The 15,170-nt window shown below is 48.7% G+C and overlaps 1 protein-coding gene across 1 annotated transcript in view; it reads left to right on the forward strand.

The window, feature by feature from the left end:
• The window catches only part of LOC126530793 (homeotic protein ultrabithorax-like), a 115,154-nt gene that overhangs the window by 18,456 nt on the left and 81,528 nt on the right, over positions 1-15,170 (forward strand). Inside the window, exon 2 of the mRNA XM_050178076.2 lies at positions 14,949-14,969. Coding sequence (XP_050034033.1) covers positions 14,949-14,969 — 21 coding nt within the window. The remainder of the gene's footprint in view (positions 1-14,948; positions 14,970-15,170) is intronic.

The raw sequence follows: 15,170 nt of genomic DNA on the forward strand, positions 1-15,170 counted from the left end.
CCGAGAAATTGGATGTGGCCTACGGCGCGCGCAATTAAGCTATGCAAGTGGACGACAGCGCTGCTGCGTAATATTGCGGACCAAGCGGGTATAGACCAAGCCCTTCATCAGGACGGGCTGAGCCTACAATTTACTGCGTTAATCCGCACACTCGCGTGCTTTAATTAGGCGGTTGCGCCGGCGGGTGAATCGTAAATTGTCTGCGAAGCGTGCATATACAGGTTTTTGGACATCTTCCACCAAGAACGTGCGGCTTGAACTTTGCTTGCTTTCTAAGCCTTGGCTTTGATAACGCCACGGCTTGGACCTTTAAAAGCTCGCGCTTGGGATTTAATATCTACGCAGAGCACGTAGTTTAGTGGCAAAGCTGGTCTACTTCCGCTAAGTTTAGATTAAAGGTTGTAATTTTCGGTGCCGTCTGCACTATAGCGTCTTCTACGCAGTACGAGGAGGTTCAGGATTTTCTTACCAGTCGCTAAACTCTTGCTTTTACTATGTACAGTCTTGTGGGTAAACTAGGGTTCGCAGTGTTAAGTAGGAGATAAAACACCCTGTAGAAATAGGTATACGAGGGAGCACCCGCTCACTTGGCTGGTCCTTCTTACTATACGACTTCACACCGACTGGCCCCGTTCGTTTCTGCTTTAACTCTTACGCAGAGCCCGCTTATAGGCATTCAGACCGTAATAGAAAAACGAGACCCTGTCTGTGCTCCTGCTGGAAAGTATATAGACATATATACTGCTGGCGACACGAAGCTGCTGGACATGTGTGGAGAGCTTAGCTTCCGTAAGGACGCTTCGGTAAATTAGGCGATTGATGCAGACACTGGTGCCAGTCAGTGGTTTATAAAGATGTGTGCACTGTAACATAATTTACACCCTTAAAAGTGAAAAAGGGTGTACATGTGTCTATAACTCACACCCTTAGGGTGTTATCTATATAATGGACAGCCTAAGGGTGTGAGTTATAGACACATTTACACCCTTTTTCACTTTTTAGGGTGTAAATTATTTTACAGTGTGGCGGCCTTGTGGCATTTAGGAATTATGCTGCGTCAATATAATAACGTTCACGAGAAGGGACAAATTCGCGGTGTTCTATAAGGGCAGCAAAAGCAGCATATATAGTATATCTTGTTCACGACAGGATTCACAGCATGAGGGGATATGTTCCCTCCATAATCTCTGTAAAGATAAAGCTTTGCTCCATATGCTATAGGATTGAAAACTGAATGCGTTGACGTAGATCGATCTTTCCTTCTTTTTTCTTTCGATATTATCTATTTTTCGGGGGGGGGGGGGAGGAGGCGGGCGAAAGTGTATGCAATTGCACCCAATTATCTGTGGCGATATCTATGTTAGTTTGTGATGCAAGGAAAAAGAAAGGAAACTGCATTTAGAGACACGAAAAGCAAGGTGCGCTTACACAGAAATTTTACATGTTGAGGCGTGCCGCCTACATGTGGAGCATTACCCTGCGGGACCATGTTACCCTTAGTCGTGTTCAGTGACGAAGGTGATCGCGCGTACTGCTCTTCTTTCAGGCCGTACCGAACGCTATAAACTGGACTTAAGTGTCTGTATGCAGAAGCACACTAACATAAACGGAGTTGGTAATTGAATTGGCAGGCATAAGTGAGTAAGCAGCTTGAACCGGCGAACGCGCAAATTTGGTGCGAGTGAGAGTTCGAAAGAATAACTTTTGACCTCTCCACAACAATCGCTCAGCTGCGCTGACCTGCCCTCACGGGTTATTGCGCATGTACTGTGCAAAGTGCTCGATGGAGTCGTATAGTATGTCATGATGCAACATCCGCGCACATCTCCATCGCCTGGAAACTGCGCTGAAGACGTAAATCGTTTTTACTGCATGCAGAGTTGCGCTACACACCACAAGTGTCTCCACGTGCCACATTATAGTCTTCTTTTTTCTCTCTCTCGTTTTCTTTCTCGAAAGGCCTTTGCGAGCGTCGCGGCGTTATCGCTTCCCGTATGGCAATTATGCCGAAATAATAACAGCAATAAACAAAGCTGCTCCGTGGATACGCGGCAGGCTCATAAAGCCCCGAGCCGCACTTAAAATGGGGGGGGAGGTAGGATGCAACTTTTGACCGATGCCTCTCTCGTCACAGTGTGCTTATCCGGCAAACGCGCCCACTCGTGTAAGGGGGGGGGGGGGGGGGCGAGGTGGACCCGTAAACAGCCCACTGGGTGCGGCAGCCGCTGTGTCGCCGTAACGCACTTCCCGCCGCCTGTGGGGGAGCTCACCCCCGGGCCCGTTCTCCCTTTTCCTGGAGCTGCAACGGCCGCGCGCGCCTGTGTTTAAACGACCGCCCCCCCCCCTACCATTTGGGTTATCTCCTCGACAGCGCATCCGTTGCGCTGTTTCGACCACGAGAATGGCGCCATTTTCGGCAGGGCGTATAACACGAGCGGTGCCTGTAGCAAAGACCATGCACTGAGACGCAGTAAAAACGTTTTCAGCACATTCCTCCTTCGTGACGGAGCTTTTCGCGAGGTCATATATATATATATATATATATATATATATATATATATATAACGTGTGTGTTTGTGTGTGTGTCGCCTCTCCTCTTCCATTGCTCTCTCGCAATCCACGGTTTCCCCATATTCGCAGCGTATAATGCCCACTTTCGCGAGTGAGTTGGTTAAAAACAATAGGGCAAAACAGCGCGTAAACCGGGCGCATACAAAGGTAGACGAACACTAAGAGCATGCACTCGTTATATTGCCCGTTTGCGCTGTTTATGTATCTCGAAGGTACACGAGAAACTGAAAGTAATGAACGCACTTAATTGGTAGCAAAGGTGTGTGCGATTCCTTTTCGTGCGATAAGAGCGACGGCTATGATTGATGCGAAAAGAATATGCGCCTCCTCTCTCTCTCTCTCTCTCTCTCTACGTCTTGAACATCGCCTTTCTCACTTTCGTGTCCCGTTTACAAACGCATTGCACCGTCCTGCTGTTAAATACGCGTTCTTGCCACATTTGTTATATATACGACGGGAGTGTGTGTGCGCGTAATGCACATTGACGAATCATTACTTCCCCCATCTTATAGTATAGGGTAGCATACCGGACTTTCTCTTCTCGTTAACCTCCGTGTCTTTCCCATTTCTCTCGTATATATATATATATATATCATTTCTCATTTGACAGAACGAGGGGGGAATGAGGGGGAAATGAGATTTGACAAATCTCATTTGACGTACATTATTCGGAACTCTGCGGGATACCAAGTGTGTCACATAGACAATCATCGCTATTCTTCGTGATTGGAAGAATACTGATGACTCCAGTGCACATCAACTCTTGACTTTCTCTTCTACTAACTTATCCTCTCCTTTCCCCTTCCCACAATGCAGGGTAGCCAACCGGGTTCAGTCCTGGTTAACCTCCTTGCCTTTCTTTTACACTTTTCTCTCTCTTCCTCGAACTATAGGGACGTATTCTCGGACGATCACTCTCGACGATATTATCGTCTTCGCGTGACGTGGTGCTCAACCAGCCAATCAGCGCGCTCCTGATGGCCGAGGCGATAGTATCGCCGAAAGTGACCGTCCCAGAATAAGTCCCCTGATGACTGAACCATCGTGAGGCGCATTCGATAATCACACGAGCCATATTCATAAAAGCCTTCGTCTTTGCGGTAGGTACCCCTGGTTGTCTTTTTTTTGGCAGTCGCCTTGCGTGTTTAGAAGGCTGATCATATGTGTAAGCTGATCGGACATACCCGACCAACTCCTACTTTAGGGCTGCCTCTTCACACTGCAGGCTGCTGTATACATCAGCTCGTGTAAAGGTTAGATGCTTTTCTTACATCATTGTCGAAGAGCCGGCGAAAGTCGGTGCGCCTTTCTCTCCGCGAGGTCGGGGTCCTATGATCAATCTCTCCTCGTTCTTCGTAAACGCTACCCCTCTCCCCCCTCTCCCCACCGGTCTTGCACCTCTTCGTCGAGAGGCGGCGTCAGCTCACTCGACATCATTGCAACCCGTCTCTTCCACGCTCCATCTTCTATCGCGCGTACAGACAAGCTGTTTCGCGTGCGCTCACTGGTCGCGTCTCTCTCTCTCTTTCCGTCGCTTATTTTCGTTTGCCCCCGTCCCGTCCCCAGCGCAGGGGGCCGCTCCGACTGCATTCTTCGCTTAATTGGTAAAGCGGCGCGGATAAGAACGAAGCCAGTGACGGATGGCCCTGCGTCCTCCCTGCCTTCGCATTAGATGCGCGCTTCGAGAATGGGCCGGTGGTGGGTGGTAGGGTGAGGGGGCTCTCTTACGTTGGGGCGAACCGAGGGAGGCAAGCAGCGATGCTATCGCTCACTCTCTTTCTCTGTGCGGCGCGAATCACGAGGGACCCGGGGCGAACAATGTATTAAAAAACGCGCGTAAATCGCCGAAGCTCGTTGGTTCCTGTCATCCTGGAGGGCTTGCGTACGGGTACGGCCTTTCTCTACGCATTTCCCCCCTCGTTCTTTCCGCCGTGTTTCTCCTATACGCTGGAACGGCCGCCTCCGAGCTCTCAGACATTCTTCACGCTGCGATGACAACCCCTTGCGCGAGCCGTCCCTTAGAGTTTTTTTCTTTATCTCTCTCCCTCTCTGTTTGTATCCATTATTCTGACCTTCTCTCCATTTCCCATGTATTGGAGTGAACGCGCAGATGAGGGTTCCTTTTCTTTTTGCCTGCGCATGTTCACGTTATTAAACGCCGTCTCTCCCCAGCTTGGTGGAACGGGTGCAGCCGGCACTGCGTAGTGATAGTAAGGAACGAGTACGCGCATAATGCGTTTACCGCGTGCACGGCCGCCTATGCATACAGTCACGCATAGATGACTTGGACCTCCAGCGTTGCCATTTCGTTCTTTGCGTTTCAGCCCCAAACTCTCTATGCTTTATGCGTGTGTGACTGTGCTGGCAGCTCTGTGGATGCCCCCCACTCCTTGATAAGCGCTTCTGTGAATCGGCGTGGCGGCGTATTCTCCTTTCTCTGGCTCGCTCGCTCGCTCGCCTCCCTGTCCACGCTGCAGGCCTGATGAAGAGGCCGAGTGGGCGAGTGGAAGCCGGGACGTTTTACCAGACAGTCCACGGGAGAGGAAAGCCTGGACGCGCACGGGGTCGTCGGGACGCGCGAGGCAGGTCGTTACGGCGAGCGATAAGCATCTCAACGGCGGCGTGCTCGTGTTGCGACACCTCGTTATACGGCCTCTCGGCGACGCCGATACGGAATCGACGATCTGTACTTTCTTTTTCTTCTTCTTTATTTCTTAACAAATCTAGTTTGCTTTCTTTTCCTCGCGCACCACCGCGCTTTTGTATGCGTCGTCGGAAACCCGACGCGACCGCTGCTCGCAGGGGCCGTTTCCGATAGGCTTAAGGCTTTCCGCTCTGTTCCGTTTCGCGTTGTGCAGCGTGAGGTTTGGTCAGATGAAAGATAGCGGAACTTGTTCTGGAGACTCGAGGGCGAATGGAGACTTTCGTAAAGGCTCGAGGGTGAAGTGAGTTAAAATGTTGCTGCTCCTTCGATTGCGTGTTTCACAGTATCTGGTGGCATTAGCAATCATGGGTGTTAACAGTTGCGGAAAATATCGCCGGGATCGGGGGGGCTTACTAAGCAGCACGGTGAATCCCATGTCACAGATAATTGGGAAGGGATGTGGCTGACGCGCGGATAAAAGGTACAAGAAAACGGGGAACGCACTGCGCTTGCGAGACTCATTTTCGGTACCATGCATGTTGCCCAGAGACGGTCGTTAAATTGCTTCAAAGGAAACTCGGCTTCATTACTAGCCGCCGCAATACTTTGTCGATGCCATATTGTTGCTTCGATTGCCTGCGACTTCTTTGTTACAGCTTATGTTGTGAGGTTTATGTGCCTTGCGCAAAGCTCTCGGGAAACGGCACGAAATTGCACGTGAGGAGTAACGTTCCTACTACGGAATCCTCTCTGCAGACCCTATCTTCTGGACGCTGTACTTGGGCATTGTAGGAAGGGAAAAGAGCTCCAGCTCGATCACGTTTGAATCGCCCACATTGAAGAACGTGACGAAGCGAGAGGAAAAAGAAACGCGTAGAAGAAAGCGCTTCGGCTTCTCTGCTGACCAGGCATCACGTCGGAGCGGTTTATTTCTCCGATTGGAGCTCGGGCCCGGCGCGCTGAATCGGCAACTTCTCGACGTGTTCGTGCGGAATTAACGCAGAGAAACGGTGCAGTCGAGCCAAACCGCCCGATTGGTGAGCGCGCACAATAAGCAAGCAAGAAAGTGACTTCGCAGGGAGCCCGTGTGAGGACGAGGAGGAAAAGGAGGAGGGTATAGTGCGGTAATGGGGCAAAGCGAGGCGTATCGCCAGCATATAGCAGCCGCACCGAGTGCGATGTGGGTGACAGGAGAAGGGAAAGCGAATAAGACGCAGGGCTCAAAACTGCGGCCCATTCCGGCGAGTCTCCCGAAGGAGTCATTTCGGGAAGCCTAAATAGATTTTTTTTCCTCTCCACAATGGTCATCCCGGCGAGCCAAAACGGTCCGGATCGGCAGTGAGCTAGGCCACTCATCATTCCAGAAGAAAACGGGCTCCTGGTTCGAATGCACGCCGCCGATCGAAGTTGCGCGCCCCTATAGATACATAAAGGTTTTTTTTCCGACCGCACGTCCAAGCGGCCATGGACGGCCATAAGGCGGAGGAGGAGAATAGATTTAGATCGAGAGAGAGACAGGGCGAAGCGACACTCTCGAATCGGGCCTCGCGCTTTTCGACCAGCTCTCCCATTTTTTTGCCCTCCCCTCGCTCCCTTTTCGCTCCTTAATTTCCTTCCACTTGGAAGCCCGCACACGGAGAATGTGGCTTCGCTCTCTTAATACTCGGCCGGAGCCTGGGAAGGAGGGTTGTAGAAGGGAGATCTACAGTTTCCCTCGGCTATAGCGGCGGCCGTTCGTCATTGTTGGTCACAGCTGTCACTGACTTGCGCCGACCGCCCCTACGGCACAGAAGCAGGGCGTAGCGATCCGTGCTTCCCTCATTCCCTGAAGCGGCCTCTCCCTCGTTCTCCCGGTGCCGCGTTTCCATCTCCTCCTCGAGCTCTGTTTTCCCAGCCTTAGATTAGCGTGTGCGCCTTCCCCTTTTTACTTCCTCCCGCCTGCCTTTCCAAGCTCCCTTCTTTACAATTTCTTTTTGGATTTTTCCTCGGGCATCTCTCTAGTTTCTGTTCCGCTTCCCTCGAGACTCACCCCCACCCCCCTCCCTCCGTGCCGTGTGCAACGAGCGTTGGCGTCCCCTTCCCACCCAACCTTCTTTCGCGCTCGCTCGCGCTTCTTTCTTCTTGGGTCGGTGTTGCGCTCCGGGGCTTGGTAAGAAACAGGGAGAAAATGGGGAACTACGATGCAGGCAGGCGAGTACGTAGACGACGACGAAGAAGAAGAGGAAGGAACAGCAAAATCGATAACGCCCACGAACAATAGCGGCACGTACGTGCTTTAAGGGACTTTGCTCGGGCTCGATGGGTGCCGCTGGGAAGCGTGCAGAGAGGGGAAGTGGAAGAGTGTGTTGGATGGCGGAGAGGGGAGGGCGCTCGCAGACGGGAGAACCCAGGGCCCGGCCCTTCTGAATGGCGGACGCCCGGGGGAGAAAGACGCAAGCCGTCGCCTTCCTGCCCGCCCGCCCGCCCTTACAGAGGGGGGGGAAAGAGGGGGGTCGGAACGCCAACCATTTTCAGGCTCGAAACAAGCGGCCAATGGGGTAACGTCGTTCGGCGAAATGTTTCCAGACTATGGGCGACGTTAAGATGGCGATGGCGAAATCGCGAGAGTGTAAGAAAAAAAAAGTAAGCGAGGAGGCCGGAGGCTTCAGTCGACGACGTTCGGCACAACAAAGAAACTCTGCCCTGGTTCTATAGCTCTGAGCGGCTGGCGAGACGTAGACACATAGCGTCCTGTGGCTGCATTGGTCCCGGGGCCTGCCCGCTGGGCTTACGCGTACGTCGCGGGGCAATGGCAACGAGAAGTTTTTTGTTCGCTTTCGTTCTCACGGTGTGATGAAACCAGCAAACTTTCCCGGAGCTTAAACGTGCGACTCTCTTTATATAGTGTACATACCGTCAGCGCCGCGCGCCGGCAAGATCGTTGCCGTAGGGTTCTGCTCATTTTTGAATGTGTACCGAACGATTCAAGGCAAGCCGCAAGCCGCGATATTGGGATATTGCGGGCGCGCTTAAACCACCTTTGTCGCTACGCAGTCGCGCGCTTCTTTTGAAACGGTGTTCTAAACATAACCCATGCTCGTGTAAACAGAAGGCAAGATGTGTACTTCGCACGCTTTCTTCCCGCAAGGGGCAAGAAATGCGGTTTTGTTGAATGTGTCTGCCAGTAATGCTATACGCCAACTCCAGGACGAATTAGCTATGAGCGACCTGGTCCAATACATATATAAGCCTCAGCCATGTGATCAAAGTAGCGATAAGCTTGTGCGTTGGTTGTCATTGTGCGTAGCCATGTCTGTAGCTTCGGTCAACGTTGTGTCGTCTGCTTCTCAAGTCAGTAAAACAATCATGTGATCCTAAAAGTGTACTACAAACTTCCTAAATCAGCTGGTGTCGCTTCCTATACATCGGTGAAAACGTAATGCGTGCGTAGCAGAATAGACACAAGAAAAACCAGGTACGAAAGCGCTTTCGTAGAATGTAAAGAAAATTGTGTAATGGATGTTTAGCATTTACGCCCTTCCGTTACACGATTTAGCGTCTGCATGATTGCTCATGTAGTACCTCATAAATATGCGCACGTGCAAGAACGGCATTCGTGTGCGCTAAAACCAGTCGCCAAACGTCAATATGAGGGGGAAACGTAATAGCGCAAACTAAGACATTCACATATCAGAAAACACACAAGTGCGAGCGTTGTCACCCAAACTACAAATATAGTTTAAAAGAAACATGTCATCGGCAAGTATGTATTCATAAGGATACACATTGTCCCGCCTACATGTCCATTATGCTTAAGATAGATGTTATTTCTACTCTACGCGGGAGTCCAACTATATAGACTCACAAATAGTTCATTTCAACGCTGTATTAAGACTCGGTCGGGGCTACGTACGAACCTGCTACCTTCTTTTCTGACGCGATCAAGTTACAGATACCCTCGCTAGGCGGACAGCGTTCGACCCGTGCATTTCTATCTGCTATAAATATGAGCAACGCCTATCGTATATGCACCTGCGCGGCGTCATTGTACATACGCGATCGCGTATTTTACCGAGCCCGGGCTGCGGCCTTGCACGTTTACCGATGGGCTTTTTGGGCAACGCGAAAGGAAGCAATAGCTCAGCGCCGGATAGTCTCGTTGTTTCCGCGGTAAGTGAATGCATTTTTTCGTCCCATCTGCGCGTTGTGGGGATTTGCTGCACATCCATCAGGATGCCTCCCGTCCAACAGCGTGCTAATATAGCCTGGCCTGGCCGTCGTATCTGCGATATAGCGGATGATTGATTTACCATCGTATTCATTTCGATTCGCGCTCCGTGTGGACTGCGAAGCGATAGCTGCAGAGTTGCGCACTCAACTCGTGAGCTCTTCTTGAGTACGATTTCTTCACGAATGCGGTAAAGTTGGTCTCACGGTCTCACGCCATGTGTGAGCGGGTCCGCATAGCATGTAAGTATACGCCGGAGTTTGTTCTAAAAAAGCTGTTAAAACAGCTGGGTCACCATATATGCGGTCATGTGGCGCCTTATCGTTTGGATGTGTTTGCGGTCTTGGATGTGTTTCAATTCGCTTATTCGTTTCATTAATACCGACCATTAAATTACCAAGGGTGAGCGTTCACCACGGCTGACCTTGCGCACTGCAACTCTTATATCGGACGGCCGTAAATACACGGACTTTAGGTCTCGTTTGTGGAGCGAACCACAAGTTGAAACATGCGCGTTTCTTTCACTGATGAAAGATTGTTATCTCAAAAAAGACGCCTGCAGTTCTCTCCCCAAGCTTTTGATTTCTACAAGGCATGTGGGACAATGAGCTGATGAGTAGGCACTACTTGAGGAATTCGGTATGGTATAAATGATTTATCCTGTTGTATAACAGGACAGCTTATTAGGTTAAGCGTGTGGAAGGCTCCACTTCCAAACACGTCCTCGCGGCATACGAATGTAATTTCTAGTATAGCGATTATGGTATCGGCATGCCGTGGACGAATCGTTTTAGCGCTATATAGAAATTTTGTTCATAAGGTTTTGCGTTAAACCATACCTTCACGTTCCGCACATCACACGTCTCTGCGTAAAATGTTTTGATGACAATACTGCCGTAGCAATCTTTGGCAGAAAGCCATGTTACGGTGAGCGTACGTTACAACATTCTTTGTATTTGTTACACGTATCTGCACATGTATATCACTGCTCGAAACAACACACACAGCGGAATCATCCTTCATTCGTATATTGCCAGCAGCGCCGCGAGCGCAGAGGGCGACTTTCGCGACTGGTCACAATTGAAAGCAGTATTCTATTCTCCAATATTCAATATCGTCATCGTATATCGCGCACTGCACATTATAAAGTGAGACGTTTCATTGGCAGCCCGAAGTTTACGAACCGGAGGTGCATACGTTTCTTCGTAGAAGCCATAAAATGCAGCCAAGCCCTCCCGCTATTTCACACGCAAAACGGGTCGAGGACTTTCTATAGGGCACTCATACAAACACACAGAGACAGAGAGAAACACCAAAGAGCTTCAATGGCCATTAAATGCGTCACCATTTTCCAATACAAGGGCATTAAAATGTTTTAGGCGATCTGCACGCGCCTTCACTCGATTCGCATTCTGCGGCTTCCTTTATTCTACGCTGTACGTAGTTCACGTCTTCGCTCCCTTTCTTCTTCCTTTTTTTGCTTTATAACCTCGAAAGATACGTGCAGGATCGGGAGGCCATAAAGGGCCGTTTTATGGGTTGTTGCGGCTCTATCAAGCCACCCAAGTGTATATACAGGCTCAGCGCGGGGACAGACGAAACCCAATGAGAAACATCGCAACAAGAAAGGTGCGTTCACCCTCGTACACACTACATGTGCTGTGTAACGCTGCCTGCTGGCTCCCGCGTTGCCCTTGAGGCAATAAAGTTTACAACATTGGGATTCGATGGGTTGTTTTTTTCTCGCCTCTTCAAACTCGTCGCGCGTGCAGGTACGGTTATTTGCGGTCTCTAAGGGGTGGCCCGTGGGTCCGGAACGCTGACGTGGCTACGACCATTTCCGCTGTCCTGGTCGCGAATGGCCAATATCGCTCCGTAATGGTCGTCCGAGTGCTATATACGTGCGGTGCGGAACGCGGCCTTGTCGAGTCTTCGATTTTTCAGAGTTTATTTGTGTAGACGGTTACCTGCGCCGAAGTCGCGCGCGCCTCGTGCGTAAGATTATTTCGTACGAGATTGTGCGGTTTAGCGTTTTAATATACGGCGTGCCGAAATTTTCAAACTGAACATGCGTATCCTTCTGCTTCTTAAAGCGAAAACGTACACCTCATCTCTCTTGCTTCATACTTGTACTTGTACTACACGCTTTTTAGGTTAATCTTCCCCACCATATGAAAATAATCGTATCCGGTTGTCTACTATATATGCTCGTTTCGTAGCATTCAGTGCAGTATACTTTCAGTGCACAATGTGCTGAAGCGATTCGCAACATTTGCCAGTTGCACTTTCGGAATGGGTTTTCTGCTTTTCTCTCTCTCGTGGCTTCCACTGATGTCATTACGAGTTTGTTTCACTGCTAGACGCGGCGAATCTTCTGCTTCCGTCAATTGCCTTCGCGTGATTTATCCAAGTATATTTTACTCTTGCCTCTGCAGCCTCGCCCTTGCATCCCAAGCACCAGCTCCTATCACTACTATATCGAAATAACGCTGTTTGCGAGAGGCTATTTAGTCATCCTCGGCGCTCACTATAGCGCGCCCCAACGTCTATAGCTTTCCGTAGAGCAGCATCGCGCGGTACGCGCGATCCGACGCATCTGTGGCGCTGCTGCCGCCACCGCTCCGCAAGGGGTTTATTTTTGAGGACTACTTAGGCGAGGCTGATAGCTCGGACTTCAAAGTTGCCGAGCAGCATCTGGGAGTGGTGTGTTTATTGTCCGCTCAACGGTCTGGGTGAGTCGGCGCACTTGAGGCGCCGCTCGCCTTCCGTATACAGCACTGGCGTTCGAGGACCTGGGACACCTCGGGGAAATAAAAAAAAGAAAGAAACCATTTGCGTGCAAGGCGCCTCCTCTTCGTTATAGTTTGTTTGAATATAGCGCCACATCCCCCATCGCCCTCGTGCTTTGTTTTGCCTATCACTCGCTTCTGCGCCCTGTCTTAGCGTCTCTTTAAGTGTTTATGCCGTTATTGGGTAAAGTTAAGTTCGTGGCAAACTGTCGCTCCTTGTTTTCTTTCTAATTTTATAATGCGTGTCTTCGAGCTACAACACTGACGTGAACTCGGATAATTTGTGAGCAATAGAAGCTGGATCCGCAATAATTTTTTATCGTATATGCAACCGTTTTGAGGTTTTCAGACCGCCTTCGCTAACAATAAGTTCGCTGTCACCTTTACTAACTGCCTGTTCTTATGAATTGATTGATTGATGAATAAACAAATAAGTAAATAAATAAATAAATAAATGATCAACAACCAAGCTAACTAATGAGGTTAGTGAACTAAAGCAATTAATGAGTTGCAAGAGCCGCCGTATTGGTGGGTTCCAGATCAATATCGACAACTTAGGTTTGTTTTAACGTGCACAAGAGGCACGGTACACAAACATTAACCGCCCGCTTGAGAATGCAGCCGCCATGGCTTGGAGTCGAACCCGCGACGTCGTCCTCAGCGACAAAGCGCCATAGCCACTAAGCCACCACGGTGGCTAACTGTTGCACCGCCCGAACAACTTCGTATATATGGGCCGAAACCTTGCATATTCGTTGCTGTCGTCCTTTGAAGGACGACCAGCAACGAATATGTTGCTTAGCTCGAGTTACATTTTTTTCGTTTCGTTTAAATTAACGCGAGGTGAATAATCGGTTGCTTCATACCTGTTCGCTTGCTCTGTACTTAGTTACTGTGGTTAACCTATCTCCCTTTACATTATCATCATCGTTATCTCTCGGTTGATGCGGGAGTGCATAGCTTATGAACATTGCATCACGAAGGCGTCACTGTGCGGTTCTCACGTGACAGACAACTAAAACTCTAATTTCGTAAATTATGTCAAATGGCTTGTGTGATTTAAAAGTCTCGGAATGTAATCTATCTCTTGATACAGCAGTAATCGGTGTCTTTTGATTTTATCTCCATTAACTACGGAGAAATTGTGTTTATGAGGTTTGATATGCACCAGTGAGATTGCTGGGCTTAGGAATTGTTCTTAGTTGGGAGGGAGGGGGAAAGAGGGGCACAGCATGTCATGCATTGCCCCTTCTCAAACCAACAAGGAAACAAATAAAAAAATAGACAGACCGACAAACAAATAACCAAGAGACTGAACATTTGTTTACTGCCTCTGTTCTTAATGTACGAGTGAAGCAACCACTTTCTCATGATAGGATAAATAAAAAAAGAAGAGAAGGAAGGAGGAAACGTTTATAAACCGTGGTCGACCACACGCTTTATAACTTATACACTTCACAAACACGACCATGAATCCAGAGTGATGGACTGACTGTCGCGCGTTGGGCGCGTCATGTCATTTTCCCAATTTAGATAGCTGATAATAGTTCTATACCTTATCTCAATGGTTCTGCAATCGCAAATGCTGGACAACGACATCGCTGCAGTTTGTGGGCATAAAGGGGGCAGTTTAGCGTTGAAAGCACTGAGGTGCAAAGTTCTCTATGCAAGAGACACTGCTGTCAACCAGCTTTTGCAACATGTAGCTGTAAATTAAATGCACGAGGCTGTAAGCATGCATCGTATTTCGCCAACTAATATTACCACGTAATTGAGTTCGGTGTTAATGCACTCATGTGTGGCAGTGTTTTCCTTGAGAAATATAGGAAGCTATGAACAGCCGTGAGATGCAGAGTGCGATTTCTGTGTTCTGTAAACAATTCTCTGCTATTCTTGTTTGAAGAATACGAACGAAGCTTGAAGGACACGAAGGAGCCAAGTTAAGAAGCCTTGCTGAATAATTCCACGATTTCATGGTTGCGCACAGGGATATATTGCCAAAATCAATAAGTATTATTTGTACTGACGGCCGCATGGTAGAAAATGCTTATAAAATATTGTTATTCTTGTAAAAATAATTTTCCCGACTTTCTATGTGCTTTCGGTCCCGTTTTTTTTTTTATTGAAATGAAAATAAAAGAAAGAGACGTAGTCACCTCATAATGGTGACGGCTACTCCTTTTCTCATAGGAGAAACAACAATATAAAAAAAATATGTAGGAAAATGAAAAAAAAAAAGAAATCACTTGATAGGGTGAGAAAGCCACAGCACAGTCCTATGCGCCTATGAACATCACAGTGTAAAAGTCAAATGCAAGTTGCACCACAATGAGTTCCTAAACAGTCACAAACACACACAAACGGCCATGATGTAGACTTCGATGAGCATATAAACTGATGAGGAATTGCAGTGTTAAAATAATTCACACACAACAAAAAGAATGTATAAAAGGTAATATACAAGCACTAATAATTACAGTAATAGTACCGCTTGTCCCTCTTACTCAGTCGCAAAAATACATGTTGTGTGTGCAGTCACGTTGCTTTTACTTTTCCGGCGTCAGCTTATAACGCAGGTTATACGTCTGTTGCACCTCTTGCACGGAAAGGCTGTAGAAGCATGTCTAAGCCCAAATCGCAATGATAAGAATTGAATATCAGTGCTGCAAAATGTATGTTGTGTATGTACGGGATTATAGTGAAATGGCGACCTAACTTTCTCTTTCTTCGGTTTCAGGGCTGAACAGCTACATCGCACGTGAGTACACTGTCCACTGCATTCTATAAGCTTATCACCGTGGTTTTGTTATCAGTGTGGTCCTTAAAATAAGGGCTGTATCTGGAGCGCCGAAGTAAACCTTCGGAAACACTGAAATTTGAAGCTAATATTATAAGGCAGAAACAGCCTCAGATATTGCTTCTGGCTACCGGACGTCGTTAGAGTGTCCACCTGGATTCT

The sequence above is a fragment of the Dermacentor andersoni genome, chromosome 5 (assembly GCF_023375885.2).
Source record: "Dermacentor andersoni chromosome 5, qqDerAnde1_hic_scaffold, whole genome shotgun sequence".
Lineage (NCBI taxonomy): Eukaryota > Metazoa > Arthropoda > Arachnida > Ixodida > Ixodidae > Dermacentor > Dermacentor andersoni.